The 16,441-nt window shown below is 43.6% G+C and overlaps 1 protein-coding gene across 9 annotated transcripts in view; it reads right to left on the bottom strand.

Moving 5' to 3' along the window:
• Window positions 1-16,441, bottom strand: part of pnt (ETS transcription factor pointed) — a 115,176-nt gene that overhangs the window by 35,565 nt on the left and 63,170 nt on the right. For 5 of the 9 annotated variants that reach the window (XM_089077279.1, XM_089077280.1, XM_089077278.1 and 2 more), the window contains one exon: window positions 504-620. In XM_089077279.1, the coding sequence (XP_088933405.1) occupies window positions 504-620 (117 nt within the window). Of the gene's footprint in view, window positions 1-503; window positions 621-11,968; window positions 15,302-16,441 lie in introns of those variants that run through there. The other 4 variants (XM_089077284.1, XM_089077283.1, XM_089077285.1 and 1 more) reach the window with 4 other exon arrangements.

The following is a 16,441-nucleotide window of genomic DNA, read 5'->3' as shown; positions in this document are numbered from 1 at the left end:
ACGCACGCACGCACGCAGGCAATTACGAATGTGCATGTGTCCTCTCCCTTTTTATGCACCGGCAGCGTTTTTTTAACAACTTACATGATAACACATGATCACAAATTCCGAATTGTATGAAACCGTCATGAAGAGAACCGTCAGAAAATAATGTTTGTCTTGAAACAATTATATATATAAAATTAGTGCGACTCTACAGATTCGATTTACTTGAAGTCGTAGCCTGAGAGACACGGCGAACCACACCATGGAGATATTAGTTAACTTTGCGATGGTTTACCTATACGGATTTTATGTGTAATTTTACGACGAAGAAATTATTTCGCGATGTACGCGTTCAATGCATTCCACGGATGTAAAAGCGCGCCGTGTAATTACGTGACGCCTCGCAATTACGCGATTTTACGAGGAAAAATTGATACGATTATTTTAATTAAGCTTATATGGGCTACGCTCAAAAGCGATCACGAAGAATAATCACGAGTAACGAGAATAAAGCTGACCTTTAGTTATGTTCAGGCGGAGTCGTTCCTTTTCCCAAGACGCGAAGGAGGCCTCCAGAGCCTCGGTCATCTTCTTGTTGGTCCCAGGTGTTAACGGCGGCACTTGCGCCGGTATATCTAGAAAAAAAGATACAAAAAGACACGTAAGTTACAAATAAACAAAAATTAGATCCTGTCTTTTTTTTTCTTTTCTCTAAAAAATCTTATTTAATATTTTACCGGATTTAATAAATATCAAGAAATTCGAAGATGCGCACATTAAAATAAATTATTTTCTCTCATAACGCTCATACATTTGTGGATACGAAGGTATTAACATTTTCTTACATCTTTTTGTTTTTTTGTTTTCTTTTTTTAGAGACGCGAGATACGCATACGTGTATAATTTCGCTTTATAATTATATGAATCTTGTACGCCGACAAAGAATACCTGAATTTTTCGAGACGACCAAAGAGAATTCCACAGATCGGGTAGAAAGCGCGGGTTACAATATCGCGATGTTCATGACACATAGGTGATACGCCAATGTGCGATTTCCGCACGACGGAGCTAATAGTAGCGGCGCCTTTATTTTAAATAAAGGCGCATTGAAACGATTCGCCGGGTCGGCCGAACGGCGAGAGGTAAAGCGCGACGAGGTAAAACGGGGAGGATAGAGAGAAGAAGCACGTTTAAGCACGTGTGTATGCAGCGGCAGCTTCTTGCGTGTGTGAGAAGCGGCGAGTTTACGTCGCTTCTCACATGCAAGGTGCGCGCGGCCGCGCGTATTCCGCGTTGCACGTGCGCGCGAGCGCGCGTTTTACGAGCGCGTACGTGCGTCAGGTGTCTCGCGCGCGCGCGCGCGCGCGGTTACCAGCACCGCCGCACGGGGCACGGGGCAATGGCGAGGCGAGCAAAAGCGAAACGAACGCAGGGCGAAGGGGCCACGCACTGCCATCTTAGATAGCATCGTCGTAAAGAGGGGTGAAACCGCCGTCGGAATAGAGGCAGGTGCATCGCCGTCGTCGCCGTCGTCGCCGTCGTCGTCGTCGTCGATGTCGTTGTATTCGTTCTATGCGTTCTTGCCGAGAAGGGCGCTCACGCATCATTTTCACAATCTTGCCGTCATTCACAAGAGATATGACGTCGCGTGGCGCGGTAGTTGGATACGCGGTCGCTGCGCTAGGGAATTTTAGCCAGGTATTCCAATTTGTATTCGCGACGCTCGAAACGCATAGAAAATTATCTCTCCGATGATGAATTCGGTGAACAGGTGTTAAAATGTTTGCAGAGGCTAAAAGCGCGTTTGTAGAGGATTTTTTTTTTTTTTCTGAAACGAGCTTGCACTTTCGGCCACCGTCGAACGCGAGACGCGTCGAAAAAACGCCCGGTCGGTCGGCCGGCGTGTAGCGATGATGGCCCAAAGATAGGTGGCCCCCGTCGACGCCGCGCCGCTCAGATGCGTGACGAACGTGCGAGCGGTGTGCGTCTCGAGCGAGGCGTTCTATTGAAAATTCACGTGCCAACGGCGCGACCGTGCCGCGCGAGTGGAATTTCAAAGGGGGCGAAGTTTCGCAGGAACAACGTCCGCGGCTCTCTGCTTCGTCGCTTGTGCGGACGCCGCGTATAACTCGACCTTGCGCCTTATATGCGATATATCGCGCGCGCAAAAACTCGGGATTATGCATTATACGATCCGTCACGCCGACTCGTTATTAATAAAAGAAATTCATTTTCCGTCGAATCGTAAACAAAGTACAATTTTACGTGTGTACTTGTCGTTTTACATATCACTCGCATCTCTTCTTTTAAGAGAAATGTTGTTCGGTTAAGGAAAAAAAATGATGAATAACTATATGATAACTATATGATAAATATATTAATATTTAAATTTTTATTAATATAAATATAATAATAAAACATGTAAAATGTGCTCTAAACATATAATTCCACTGTCTTAATTAATTTTATTCTCATATTATCGTTTTAGCATGAAAACCGCAAACCCAAAGCGAACACGGACGTGTGAGGTTTTATTTATCACAGTTTTAAAATCGTTATACCTCGAGGTAAAGGAAAAATTTATTCCAGATTGGACAACGCATATGCAATGTAAAGAAGTAAATCTGGGACATAAACGCATAAAAGTCCGTGCACTGGTATTGTTCGTAAATTTCACGACTAGAATACATCCTATATAGCTTTATATGGGTACATTGCGTTATAAATCAGAACGGCCGTATCCGTAGTGTATCATTTGTAGCCTGAACGTAACGGGGAGATCGAGATATCGCGATGGCGTTCGCTGGCAGGTGCTGCGAGTTGATGCATCGCGGATTAACGAGTTTTCCTTTTTTTTCTTCCTCTCTTTTTTTCTCTCTTTATAAAACTGCATTCGGCTCACCGATCGAATCGATCGGCGCCGAGTCAGACGGTTAGCTCGATCCTTTACTTAATCGAATGGAAATTTAAAATAATCGAGGCCCGCGACCCAGATGGCATTTGACCCCCGACACGTTCAACATAAATTTGCATAGCTTGCGTTATTTGCGAGCGATCGGCGCAATGACCAGTTATATACCTTCTCCGAGCAATTAATGCCAACCGAAAAATATTTTCTTTATCCGATAATCTCAGTTAAACCTTAGAGTACGCATTTTTAATCGAGAATAATTAGATATGCCTAATTAGATATGCTCTACAGGTTACGCGAGACTTGTAGAAAAAAAAATTATTTTGTGTATATATATATATATATATATATATATATATTTATTGCTTGTCGATGCGACATCATGAAATAAAAACACTTCTAGGGTTCAAAAAAAAAAGGAGTTTTTAAATATTTCAAAATCTAGCTTGCAAATTTGTTACGGGGCAAAAACAAATAATCAATACAATATTCCATATATTGTCCATGTTGGAATATATATAAATGACTCTTATTACAAAGTCTACTAGACGTAGAAAGTATAAACAAAATTTCCCGCTTCCGCGATTCCTACTCCTTTTACTTGCAAAACGCGAATTACTATTCGATATTTGGTATTCTAATATTATTACATTTTTCTTTTCATTCTCTTTCTTTTTATATTAAAACTTTACTGCGTAACTTACTGCTTTCTCTCCTTCATTTTCATCGATTATTAATAAAATTATTAAATGTTCTTCTACAATTGTTCTTAATTCTATGATAATCACTCGTTTATTTATGTTATTCATCAACATGTATATATACAGTGTCTCAGAGCTCCCAATTGTTTCGCATAAAAATAAAAAAACAAATAATAAAATGCAACAAAGAATACGGTATATTAATAATTAAAAAAATTAACGATTACTATGATTGCAATTTTTCAAGTATAATCAAGACGAACGAACATTCGACGATCTATGGAAGCAGCTCTGAATATGAGCGCGCCGAGCATCGCAGTTGTTTATAAGGAGATTTTTTTTCTCCCGTCCATCTGGAGTACGCTAGGGTGAGTGTATAACCTTCACGAGTATAGCTGGCACGAGGCACGTGCTACCAACGTCTTCTGGCTTATCCCTCTTTCCTCTATACCTCAAGTATACTCGGCAACCAAACAACTGCGGCAGCTGTTCCGAACAAACTGCGCGAGAGGAGCGCGTCTCCGAATTCGTCCGTCGCTCTTTTTTCGCTTTTTTCGTCGAGAAATTGTTGTTCTCCGGATGGCATAATAACGCGTACTCGCGGCTGAAGAAAACGCGACATCGCGAAAACAACGAGAGAGCGCGGATCTCTTCTTCTTCTTCTTGTTTCGGAAGAAAGAAGAAGAAAGGAAAACGTAAAGATAAAGATAAATTTTCGTGTAACTCTTCCGATAATATTTTAAACACCAAATTACATTCAATGTCAATTTACACGCCTGATTGTCTGATCGCGACAAAATGTTAAATTCATGCGAATAAAATTTAAATGAGATCGAACGAATTCCACGATGGTGGACTCGGGACTGTTTATCGTCAAGTGGGTTTTCCGAATCCGACGTGCGACTTCTCACTTAGCTTCGCCCTCGACGCGCGTTCAAGCTGATAGAAATTAAAATAGCCGCGAAACGAATTAGAGGTCGGAGAAGTGCGACGCGACATACGTTATGCACGTTGTGCTGAAAATCGAGCCGAGTGTACGAGTGTGCAAGTGCGAGCACGTGTGTTGGTATCCAACGTGCCACCGGCCCGCCTTTCCGTGGTATACACCTGTTGCTCCGGTCGGTGGCTCTCCCGCGTTCGTTCGGTCTCATCCATCGCATCACCTCGCATCGAAGGCGACTAGGCTGTAAGGCCATTCATCCCGTATAAGAAGCCCTCGGGAGCAAGCAAGCGGAATTCTCTACGTTATGTCCCCTCCCGAGGCGTACAAATGCGACGCGAGCGCGACAGGCGCGTTATTCGCACGCGGTGTCTAAATTACATTCGAGCACCGCCATGTACTTTGCAAATAATGGACTTTTGCGGCAAAATCGAGTCCCCTAATGGCGACTGCTATTGTGTAAAAAAATTAACGGAACGGAGAAAGCGGAAGAAATCACCATGCGGAAAACCCACTCGGCGGACTCGATCTCAGGAGAGTGGGCATGAACGCGTGTTCCGATATAATTTTTTCTTTTATTTGGAATTTATATTACAAGATCAGAATTAATTGTTCATGTTGCGAATTATGTTATTTTTAACGACGCTGCACTTTAAACACTACAGCTAAATCTTTCCCTTTTTAATAAAGCGATAATCAAATTTGAAATCGATTAACTCTCCTTCCCCCATAGGAAATTTTTATCGCAAAAAATTATTGAGAAAAAAATTACTTTTAAGTATCAAAAGATGGGGAAACTGGCAAAATTCGTAAGAGTTCGAATGAAATATATCTTTACGCAAATTTTACAGTAAAGAAGATATTAAATATAATGTTGCACTTCTCTCGTGTGTCATATACGTAAGAAAATCGTGAAAAAAAAAAGGCATTGAAAATGATACAAGACAAAAAGAGATCTTTCTTCGGAAGTCTAAGGACGACTTATCTGGAATAATTAACTTTTCATAATGCGCAACTGCCAAACGCCCTCAAATTGGAGCGTGGCTTCGTGTTTCGGATCGACAGCGCGATGCAGGATATGTTATCGTAACCGCGAATTATCATGCGCGAAGGGTGACGGGACAAACCGAGATTATCAGCTCATTGGGGCTTTGAAAAATTCAAGGAGAAGCAGTAAGGACTGACGATGGTAATCCCCCAACGGGATATCGCAATCGCAATACGCTCGGTTGCCAGCGTTGATAAATCGCCCGGCGGAGGGGAGGGGGGGGGGGAAGGGGGGGAGGAAAGAGTCCTTGTTGCACGCGGCGGTTGATAGCGAGCGGGCGATGGTAACGAGCGGTAGCGTCATTGTTAACCGACGATTATCGCGAAACCGCGTGTTTCGCCGAGATAACAGGGGCAGGATTCCATAATTAGTCGTAAGTAATCTCCGCGCAATTTGCCATCGTTGTCCATATCAATTAATTCGCGTTCCCGACTATGCCTGCGCTGAATAAAAAAAAAAACAAACAAACAAACAAACAAATGATTCGCGAGAGAGATGTGGATATCCTCGGTTGCTTCGCGAAAAGTCTTAATCTCGATGTTGCTTCCAGCAAGATGTACGATTCACGGAGCGTCAAACTTACATTCGGTTAATTAAGGTATAAAATTCGATTATATTCATGCGATAAAGACACAACTCGTAACGTAAGAAAACCCGTAGTTTCTTATAAATGCGATAGAATAAAAATGTTACACGTAGGGACAATTAAAAAAAATAAAAAAATAAATAAAAAAAAAATGGAATGTTTAAAATCAATAAATTATGCAGAGGTAAAGAATCGAAAGAGATATTTCAGATGAGAATATAGAGAAATAATGCAGGAATACGATGTATACATAGGATACGAGTTCTATTCTGTAAGTGTTACAAAATGAAGCTTTTTTTTTTTATTCAAGTTAAAGATGTGTTTCAATTTCAAGATGGTGAGAGAAGCTGTTCTGCTTGGTAACACCATTGTTAGTTTGATTATCGGAGCCACATGTTTTGCCGAGATAACGGACTCCGTGATAATAGCCCGTGATAATGCCAACACATGCCTTTTCTGACTTCCTGAGGCTGACAATGTAACCAAATCTCTCTGTCGAAGAAATCAGTTATAATGATTCACATGCATCATAAAGCTTAAAAAAAAATTAACGGCTACCGCGCCGACGCGTCACATTTGATAAGAAAAGAAAAATGGAACGAACATATTGTTCCGAAATCGATTAATTACTTCTCTCTCGCGAGAATTATAGTTACTCCTCTGTCGGATTCCGTGAATCCATTTGTATCAATGCGATATCCATTTTATCGCTCCCTTTTTTTTTCTCCCTGGAAAAACCGCACCGTTCCCTCTCCTCTTTAATGGCCGGCCGTTGTTACATACCGTTGCTATTCGTACTCGCAAATGCATCGTCGTCGAACGTGACCGACAGCCGCCAGTTGAACTATAATAACTACGCAAATGTGATTCCGATTATGTGTGAAAGTCGTATAAAACCAACGCAAAACCTATTGCGCGCCTGTGAAATCAATATAAAACCAATATAAGAGCAATATCGCGTTGTGAAATTGGCATAAAAGCAACGCCGATATTGTGTAGAAGTTTGTTGTGTAGAAGATTGTTCTACAACATTTGCGAGCTGGCCTAATTCGTTCGTTGTATTCGGTATTCCGTTGCGAAGTGAGAACACTTACGAGCGATATATCGATCGGACGAATTTTCATGTAAAAGGAAAAAAAATCAGACGTCAATTTCGATCGCGGCGAGCGCGATTGCGAGCGATCGCCTTTGGTTTCGTTATCGCCGGCCATCTGAAGTCTTGGAAAAATTCGTTAAACTTCGTTGAAAGGAACAAGTTCCTCTTTGGTCTGGCCTATTTAATGTCTAGAGCGAGAGAAAGTGCGCCACTTTGGACCCCCGTATATCGGATTTTACGAGTGTTTGAGGGAGCTAAACAGCCGTCATTTTGAAACCGGAACCAAGATAACGTTCTGCAGTTGTTCACAGCACATCTTCGCCAGATGCGAGACTTTTTGATGTATATATATATAGCTATAATCGGGTCAGCCATTCGCTGCTCGCTGCGGTGGACAAATACATGCGAGCGAAACAACGCGCGCGCGTCGCCCAGATTCGTGTCGCAAAAGATTTTTTTTTTTTTTTCATGTTTTAAATATCCTTTCACACACATTTTTTAGGATTAAGAAAAGGTTTTTATACGGGCAATCAATACGACACGAACTTGTTCTCCAGAATTGTCCGTTCCGAAGCTGCTGAAATCCATTGTTCATTTTTTTTTTTTTTTCGTTATGTAAATTATGTAATAATCGTAATAAAAAAAAAATGCGAATTAAGATATTTAAATTGAAGAAAATTGTATTTATTTATAGAACAAATAAGCGTGTCCCACGGCGAGAGCAATTTGAATTACGAATTATTCGCAGAATCGAGAACCCACGAATAATGCCAACGATCGCAGCTGGATCGATACGAAATTGCTCGAGGTAATCAGCTCGGGATATGATTGACTGACTTTGAAATACGTGCAGATATTAATAGAAGGGCATTGGAATGTATAATGTCTCGTTTTATGGTTTTACGTTTTTACCACGATACATACGCGTGGTGCCACGAATATTCGTCAAAGACGCCATTGCGATGCATTTTTATTGCGCAATTCGTAAATTGCGGTTGCGCAATTCACGCAATTACAGACTCGATGAAAAGAAATAAATTAGTTGAATTATATAGCTCACGTGCTGCACAAAATGTAGGGAAAAAAATTGATTTGTGCTACACGATACATACAAATTTAGAAATTAAATCGTCGAACTATATAAAAATATAAATTTGATTTATCAAAAAATAAATTACACGATTGTAAGAAATGTGATATAAGTAAATAATATTAAAAATATTTTCTTTCCCTCTTTTGGAATTGAAATGGAAAGCCTCTCGAGTAGTGATTCCCTCGATTCTTCCGAGTAAATTTATTCGATGTAATGTCAAATGCGACTTGTTTTATAACGTAATACAGCGTATTCGAACGCGTGTCAGTCGAAAGCAATGACAGCGCACTGCAACGCAATGCTTATGTCATTGCACTGACAATGAAAGTTAGAATCACTGTCTGTAGCGTCCTGCTGTAATCCTACCGTTTCCACGAAATGAATTATTGAAATACTACGTTGCCTCCATTATGCCTCGGTGCGTCGCGGCATGGCGTGCCGCGCCACAAAGTGTCTACTTTCCCATTTCGCAGCAATTATCAGTAATCTCATTTAGCGGGGGTACTCGAGGATCAATCCTGTAACGTGCAACAAGTGTTGTAAAAATTCCAATCGACACGATGACGGATTTCGAATTTTGAATCTCGATGCAAAATTGCGATTTAAAATTATGAAATCTTTTTAGCAATTGATTCGCGCTTTCTCTCTCTCTCTCTCTCTCTCGATATATTAAAATAAAATGTTTAAAATTTGCATTTGCAAATATTGGTATCTGTCAACTTGAAAGTTAAATGAATTCGGGAAGAAATTTATCAAAGGTTTCCCCAAAATTCTCTTCGGACTGGAAGCGCGTTAATTGATTTAATGGCAACTAAATTCTCGGAATATCCTTTAAATGAGCCTTAAACAAGCTTTCTTCGATCATGAAACTTAAGCAACCGTTATAGAAATGTTCTTCTTTATGGACTTTTATGGCTTTCATTAAAATCACGGCGATAACTGTTTGCCAATGCAAAAAAGTACGACGAGTCGTTGTCGTGACTATTAAAGTTTTTGAAGCAGGAAAATATTTCTAGTGGCAGTTTTGCCGATAATTACTTGACACCGTAAAATTTATGATTAACAATTGATACAGATATTCCGATCGAGTAATGTGAAAAATGACAGTCATTAGAGTCCCCTTTCAGTTTGGCAAAAAAGTACATAACTCGCGTTTCGCGTTTCCGAATTTTTACGTGTCGGAGTCGAACGGAAGCAAACGCGTCACGAAAGCCGAGTTAAGACATGCCGATATAATGAATGGAAGTGAAAGGACGCGATGATTAATCGCAAACAGTTAACATTTAAAATTCACCTCGAAAACTTCGAGTGTTTCACTCTTTTTCACACGCTCGCTCTCGCTCCAAAGTTGCGTAAATCATTTTGAGAGAGGAAAAAATCCGATTTGTTCCGAACGATCCGAGCGTCTTGCCCGCGAAGTCGATGCCCTCCTCGTCGAACAAAACGAGCGCGCCGTTCTTTTTTTTTTTCGCGACAGTACGCGGTTAATCCCCATTCATTATACATCCCCGCGATGTGCATTACTCCGCTGCGAGCTCGATCGAATCGCTCTTCGAATGTTACGAAATATCCACGTAGCCGCGCGATCATTTCCATTCTGCCGCTGTCAATATTAATCCAATATACGAATACCAGAAATACTTTGAATAGTAAGAGCTCTACTTGCGATATCTGCAGCGAAGAAAACGGATCAAGCAGTTGCTTCGAAACCGGTTGCCAGGAAGTATCGTCGAATAGCAGCAGTTACTCGCTCGACAGATCCCCTACTTAAGGATCGCACAGAGGAGGCTGTAGAAAACTGCACGACTACGCGAGCTCGTGGACGAGCCTCGTAGCGAGCAGAATTTTTCGATATTTGTCCATATTTCAATAATTTTAAACATTCATAAACTAAAAGTGTCCTAAAAATGATCGCAGAAAGACTTTCTTGAAATCAGATAAAAATTGTTATTATGATATATCCAGTCTTATTACTTTTATATTACTTGTATAGAATAATAGCATCACAAATTAATTGTACAAAGCCTTCATCGATTATTTATGTAAAAATTTATTTTTATATACTGATTAATATGAAAGATTAATAAAACTAGACGTATCATAATTACAAATTCTACCTAATTTCAAAAATATTTTTCTGCAATCATTTCTACCTGAGACATTTTTAATTTACAAGTATCTGTTAAAATCATTAACAACTGAGAGATTGATACGCTAGAAAATATTAATTATTATATATTTAATTATATGAAAAATATAGCGAACAAGTGTAAATTGTATATTGATAATAAAAAAATTAATTGCTTTAATTTGTGTCAAAATAAAAATGAATTAAGTCTAAGCCTCGTCTTTTCCTTCCCTTTCTTTCACCATAATTAGTCGACAAATCTGTTATAATAAATCTGGATATCCTAGCAGCGAGTCCTCTCAACTGCAAGAAGTTGCTGCGAGCGGTGTGGGATTATGTTCGCGCGCGAGCAACGTCGATGACATCTGCTACAATCTGTCGGAAACTAAGTCACGTTTGCGTTAATCACGGTTGGCACGATCATGGCGTCTCCAATGTCAAAGTCAGGGTTAGTCTTCATTTCCGGAAGTGGAACACGCGCGCGTGCGCGTAATCTGAGAGAGAGAGAGAGAGAGAGAGAGAGAGAGAGAGAGAGAGAACCAATTTACGTACCCCTAACTACGATCGCAAATTGCACGGGTGACGGTTTTTTTATTTCTTTTTTTACACAATTCATTCATTTTTTTTACACCTAATTCATCCATTTACATTGTAAATAAATTTTCATGCCTATAACATATAGATGCTAGTATATAATTCTTTAAAATATCGTTATTTAATTTAATTCGTAATTGCATTTAAGTCATGTCATTTAATTAATATTAAAAGTTATAACATTTAATAAAAAGATATTAATAAAAAATTTGTAGGATTATTAACTAAAATCTGTCTTTTAAAATTGTTACACGGAATACGTACGAATAATACGTTTTTCGATGATCACATTCGATGTTAAGTATTCAGTTTTCTACTGTCGCTTTAATCTCAGTTGACTTTGCTGCCCTTAATTACTTAACTACTTAACTGCTAACAAAATGCAATAATCTCTTTCTTTTTCTGGATAATACATTATGATGTGAACATTGTATCAAGCATCATGAATGAAAACAGGTAGATGAATCTAAATTAATTTTTTGAATACCATAACATTTTAAATTATTTTTATCAATAAATATTATGGTTTTCATTCCGTTTCATTCAGCGTGATATTATTCATGATTGTTCTATAGTTGGATTATAATATCGACCATAGTTGGATTTATATCATATCGATCTCATATATACATATATAATATTTACTCTCTTATTCACACACACACACACACACACACACACACACACACACACACGCGCGCGCGCGTGTGTGTGTATGTGCGTAAGAGGATAAATATTATTTAATAACTTAGAATCGCAATACTGTATGAAATTTTTGTGGTTATCAGCTAACCCTTATATGAGACCATTACGTTAAACGTTTTATGCCTCATTACTCCTCGTGCAACGAGACAAATGTAAGTAACTCCGTCCTTGAGATTCCTACCTCTGGACCTGCCAAAGGACTTCATGGCCTTGATTCCCATTCCGGCGTAAGCGTCGCCGCCGTAATCAACGTACATGAGTGCCGATCTTGCGTAATCACTGTACATGCACGTAGGCTAGAATTGTCAGTGTCATTCGTCCTCTTTTTTTTTTCTCTTCTTCTTTTGCGCGTACTTTTCGCTACCGAATTCGTGCTCCCTTCGTCGTTTCTTCTCTCGCGATGTCTCTCGGGACGGAAAGGTCCGTCGACCGTGGTGAAATCATTTAAATCGCAGGTGCACCTCCGTCGAGGACGATCCGGAAGATTCGGTTCGTCACCGCGGAACCCCCAACTTGGTTCCACGTGTGTAAACGTCAAACTTGATTCGCGCTCAGTCGAACGATCACATGCCGATCCGCTCGTCGATCCGGAAAGCTGTCCCGCTGTCTATCCCATAATGCACACGTCCCCCGATGTATGGCGAGGAGAGGGTCTTTACCAAGGGGCACGGACAGTTGCGGTCATTGGCGCAAATCACTTGGTACCAAATGCACTTTCCGTGTTGCAAGGACGACGCGCCGCTTTCCGGTGCCATCGACGTCGCGAGCTACCTCGACGTCTATCTCGACACGCGCGCGCGCGCGCGCGCGCACTGTCGGTCGCGACGAAACGCACACACAAGCAGCCGCCGCTGGCAGCTGACAGTTCCGACTTGTCAATGGCGGGCCGAGCTCGGCGAAGCGGGCCACGTTGCCGAGAGGAGGCCGGGAGAAAATCTGGGAGACTCGGCGAGGCGCACTGCTGGTCAGGCGGACGCGGGCGCGGGAGCGGGCACGAAGCTCACGGTGTGTCCACCATGTGTTTGCTATCAATTCATAACTGCGACCCACACGGGTTATTTCCGAATACCTGCTTGCGCAACTGCTCGCCGGTTGCTCCGGGGCGAGCTCCGGGGAGCAGTGGCGCGCCGGGGGACGACGGGGGAGAAAGAGGAACGGAGGGCGGCGTGGTAAGATGGACCGGGGAGAGATTCGGTGGAGGGAGAGTCCGAAAATATATGAATCGTCGGAGTCCCGACGGTCGGTCCGTCAAGAGGCGGAAATGCCTCCGCTTCGCTTCCCGCGTGCGTTTCCTTCCTTTCCGCTTCGTGCGAATTCGCGCCACTCGCCCCTCCGTGTGCCGGACACCCTCGTCGTGCGCTTCTCGGAAAAACGTTCGTCGTTTACCCCGCAGTTACTGTGAGTACGAGTCAACGACAATGACAACAACGATGATGATAGTGACGACGACGACGACGACGACGACGTCGCCGCGCGCATTTGACGACGCACTCTCGAAGGGGAACACGCACACGCGAGACGGCGCCGCACTGAACGGCGAGAGGCCGAGAGAGCGCACGCACGTCACGGACGCTCCTCGGGACCGTGTGTTGTGTACCGCGCGGCCGAGGATCGAGGTGATCCCGCCGCCCCGGCCACGAAACGATCTTTCCTTCGGCGCCACCGGAGTTCGTTAAGCCGAAGCGCCACCGTCGGACACGTACGACCGCGTTCCGCAGGTAAGTGCGTACACGCCGTGAGAGAAAGAGAGCTGGAACGAGAGAGAGAGAGAGGGAGAGTGAAAGATGAGGGGCAGAAACTTCGAAGAAGAAGTAGTAGGAGAAGAAGAAGAAGAAGAAGAAGAAGAAGACGAAGAAAGACGCGAGAGGCAGAGAAGAGCAAAGGTGCAGGAGAAAAGTAAAGGAAGACCCGTAGGGGAAGAGGGGCGGGGAGTGAGAGAGGGGGAATCGAGCTTCTATCTCCCGGAGAGGGGAAGTGAATGCGTCTCCGATCGCGCGTCTTACGTATTCGCGAGGCCGGTCAGGGATTTCACGGGCGTCGACGGTCCGGCCAGTCCGGCGAAGAAACGAGGGAGAGCGACCCCCGAGCTGGGTCAAGATTCGTTTCACACGGCTCACTTCGGACGGACACGCGAGTTTTGCGGGTAACCCCGGGTAGGGTACTCCGGGAGGAAGGGGGGAGGGCGAGCCGCAAAGCGATGAGGTGAAACGTGCGGGTACAGCCGTCGGAGACAACTTATTTCGCACGCTACGGAGCCAGCGGTAGGGAGGCGAACGTGAGTAAGGCGATCGGCGAGAGAGAGGTCGTCGGTTCCTTCATCGTGACTCCGGTGTCACGGATGGCTAAGTCGCATGACATTCGCGCTACGTACGTGTATGTACGTGCGTCCGCGGATGCCGGAGGGGAGCGAGGCGTAAGAACGGAAGGAGATGAGGACGCGCGAAGGAGGCGAGCGGACGAGGGACACTGGTTTATTATAGGGGAAGCGTGCCGTAGATAGCAACTCGACGTCTGAGAAAGAAAGAGAAAGAGAGAGGGAGAGACGGGAAGACGACTAGGGAGGTTCGAAAGAAGAGGAGGAGGAAAGAGACCGAGAGATGGAGAAAGAGAGGGAGAGACCGAATTATGCGAAAAGAGACGTAGACGCGGCGATTCTTAATATACGTAGGCCAGAAGACACGTAAGAGTGGCGATATTTTCAGCTGAATGGAATCACGGGGGAAGGGAAAAAGAACGTTAAGCAGACGCGATATATAGAAGTACAATCCGAAAATACGACTAACCGAGCCGTTTCGCAAAGGTGAAAAGATAAAAATCGCGAAACGCCGTAACGCGAGGCGGCGAGTGGATCACTCGCGGGGAGGATACCCAGGTGGAAATTAACGGAGCGATGGGGAAAGGAGAAGGAAAAAAAGACGGAGGGACAAAAGAGAGAAAAAGAGAGAAAGAGAACGTTGAACGTACGCGCGAGTGAGCGAGCGCGAGCGGGACCGACGACGGAACTGGAAGAGACGTGCGAGAAGGAGACGAAAAACACTTGACTCCCCACCAACGCTACGATCGCACGACGCGACAGCGGAGTGGCGGCGCAGAGGCCTCTGGCCCTCACTCTTCTCTCGCTCCGAGTTTTATGAATGAATACTCTCCCGTCACACGCGGCGGACTAACACTGGCGTCGGCGCACACTACGAATGGGGCGCGCGCTGTCCCTCGCTCGCTCCGTCTCTCTCTCTTCCTCTGTCGCTCTTTCTTCCTCTCCCGATTTCTCTCCCTCCCCTACTCTTCTCTCTCTCTCTCTCTCTCTCTCTCTCTCTTTTTTCTCTCTTGGCCTCGAGCTGCGCGCGTAAAATTGAGGCGTACGAGTGTGCTTAGGCGACGCGCACGTACACACGCGGAGTCCGCGCGACACGACGAGTAAATACCGAGTTGGCTAATACGCGGACGCGCGCAGGTCCACCGTTCCTTCCTTCATTCGGTTTGCCGTTTCGTTCATTCATGCCCGAGCCGCACGCTTTAACTGGTAGCTCACCTCGGCCGTTCCAAGAGGCTCCCCCCCCTCCTCCTTCTGTCCCTCGTTCACCACCTCCTCTCCTCACATCGCCTCCTCCTCCTCCTCCTCCTCCTCCTCTCCTCTCTTTCGCTCAGATCAGATCTCTTTTCCGCCGCTTGTCCGCTCGACGCCGGCCGCCCGCCGCCGCCGCCAACATCATCGTCGTCGTCGTCGTCGTCGTCGTCGTCGTCGTGACGTTGACGTCACGCTAGATGAAGAAACGAGTCGGCACTTTCCGAGAATGACTACAGTTCCTCGCGTGACCTTCTTTCATCGACGGATAGCAGGGTGGACTATCTTTCCGAGCACGATGGCCTTCGCGCTAGCACGAAGGGCATATATGGGTTGCGATGTCGTTTCTGATACATCTTGCTTAGGCGAAACTCGAGAATGTTATAAATATTTTCTCCCTGGGTATCTGGGTAATAGTCAACGTGATTATTCAATGATTAATTATCAGTAATTATCAGTAATGCAAGAATTTTTGCAATCGCCGATTTAATTATTGCTGTAATTTGACGAATAATCGAAAAATTCTGCCTTATAAATTCAATTTTATCTCGAAACTGTCGAAGATAAATTTACGCTGTATATTTCTGCTTATATAAATACTCGCGTGTAAAGTAATTTAATGCCAATGTTGAATATTAATAAAATGAGGTGTTTTTTTTTCCTATATATAATTTCATCAAAGTATAGTAGAAGAGAAAGAGAAATTTTTCGAAACTTATTCGCATAGATATATGTTGTAAGACATATGTCGTAAGATTTATACATAAATAATTTCATGAAAATAACTCGTTTAATCGCAGAATCCACGCGGATAATAAGCGTAATAAGGGCATTTGTCGATCTGCATGATCGCGTGATAACGAGCGCGCTTAATGGCAACTGAACAAAGGTAAACGACATGGCTCGAACAGTAAAGTTTTTTAGCCGCACGGTAGAAACGCGGATGTCGCGGGCACTTTTACAGCTTCTTCGTCGGACGATAAAAAGGCATAATTATACGTTGCTATCGCAAGCACGGTTTTAGTAAGTTTTCTCCGGTCGCACGGTGGATCGCGGCTCGCCGAGGATGTCGTGCGTGTGATTGATGAAAAA

Source organism: Pogonomyrmex barbatus, unplaced genomic scaffold (assembly GCF_055798465.1).
Source record: "Pogonomyrmex barbatus isolate J1 unplaced genomic scaffold, ASM5579846v1 scaffold2, whole genome shotgun sequence".
NCBI lineage: Eukaryota > Metazoa > Arthropoda > Insecta > Hymenoptera > Formicidae > Pogonomyrmex > Pogonomyrmex barbatus.
This window is presented reverse-complemented; position numbering and strand designations above follow the sequence as displayed.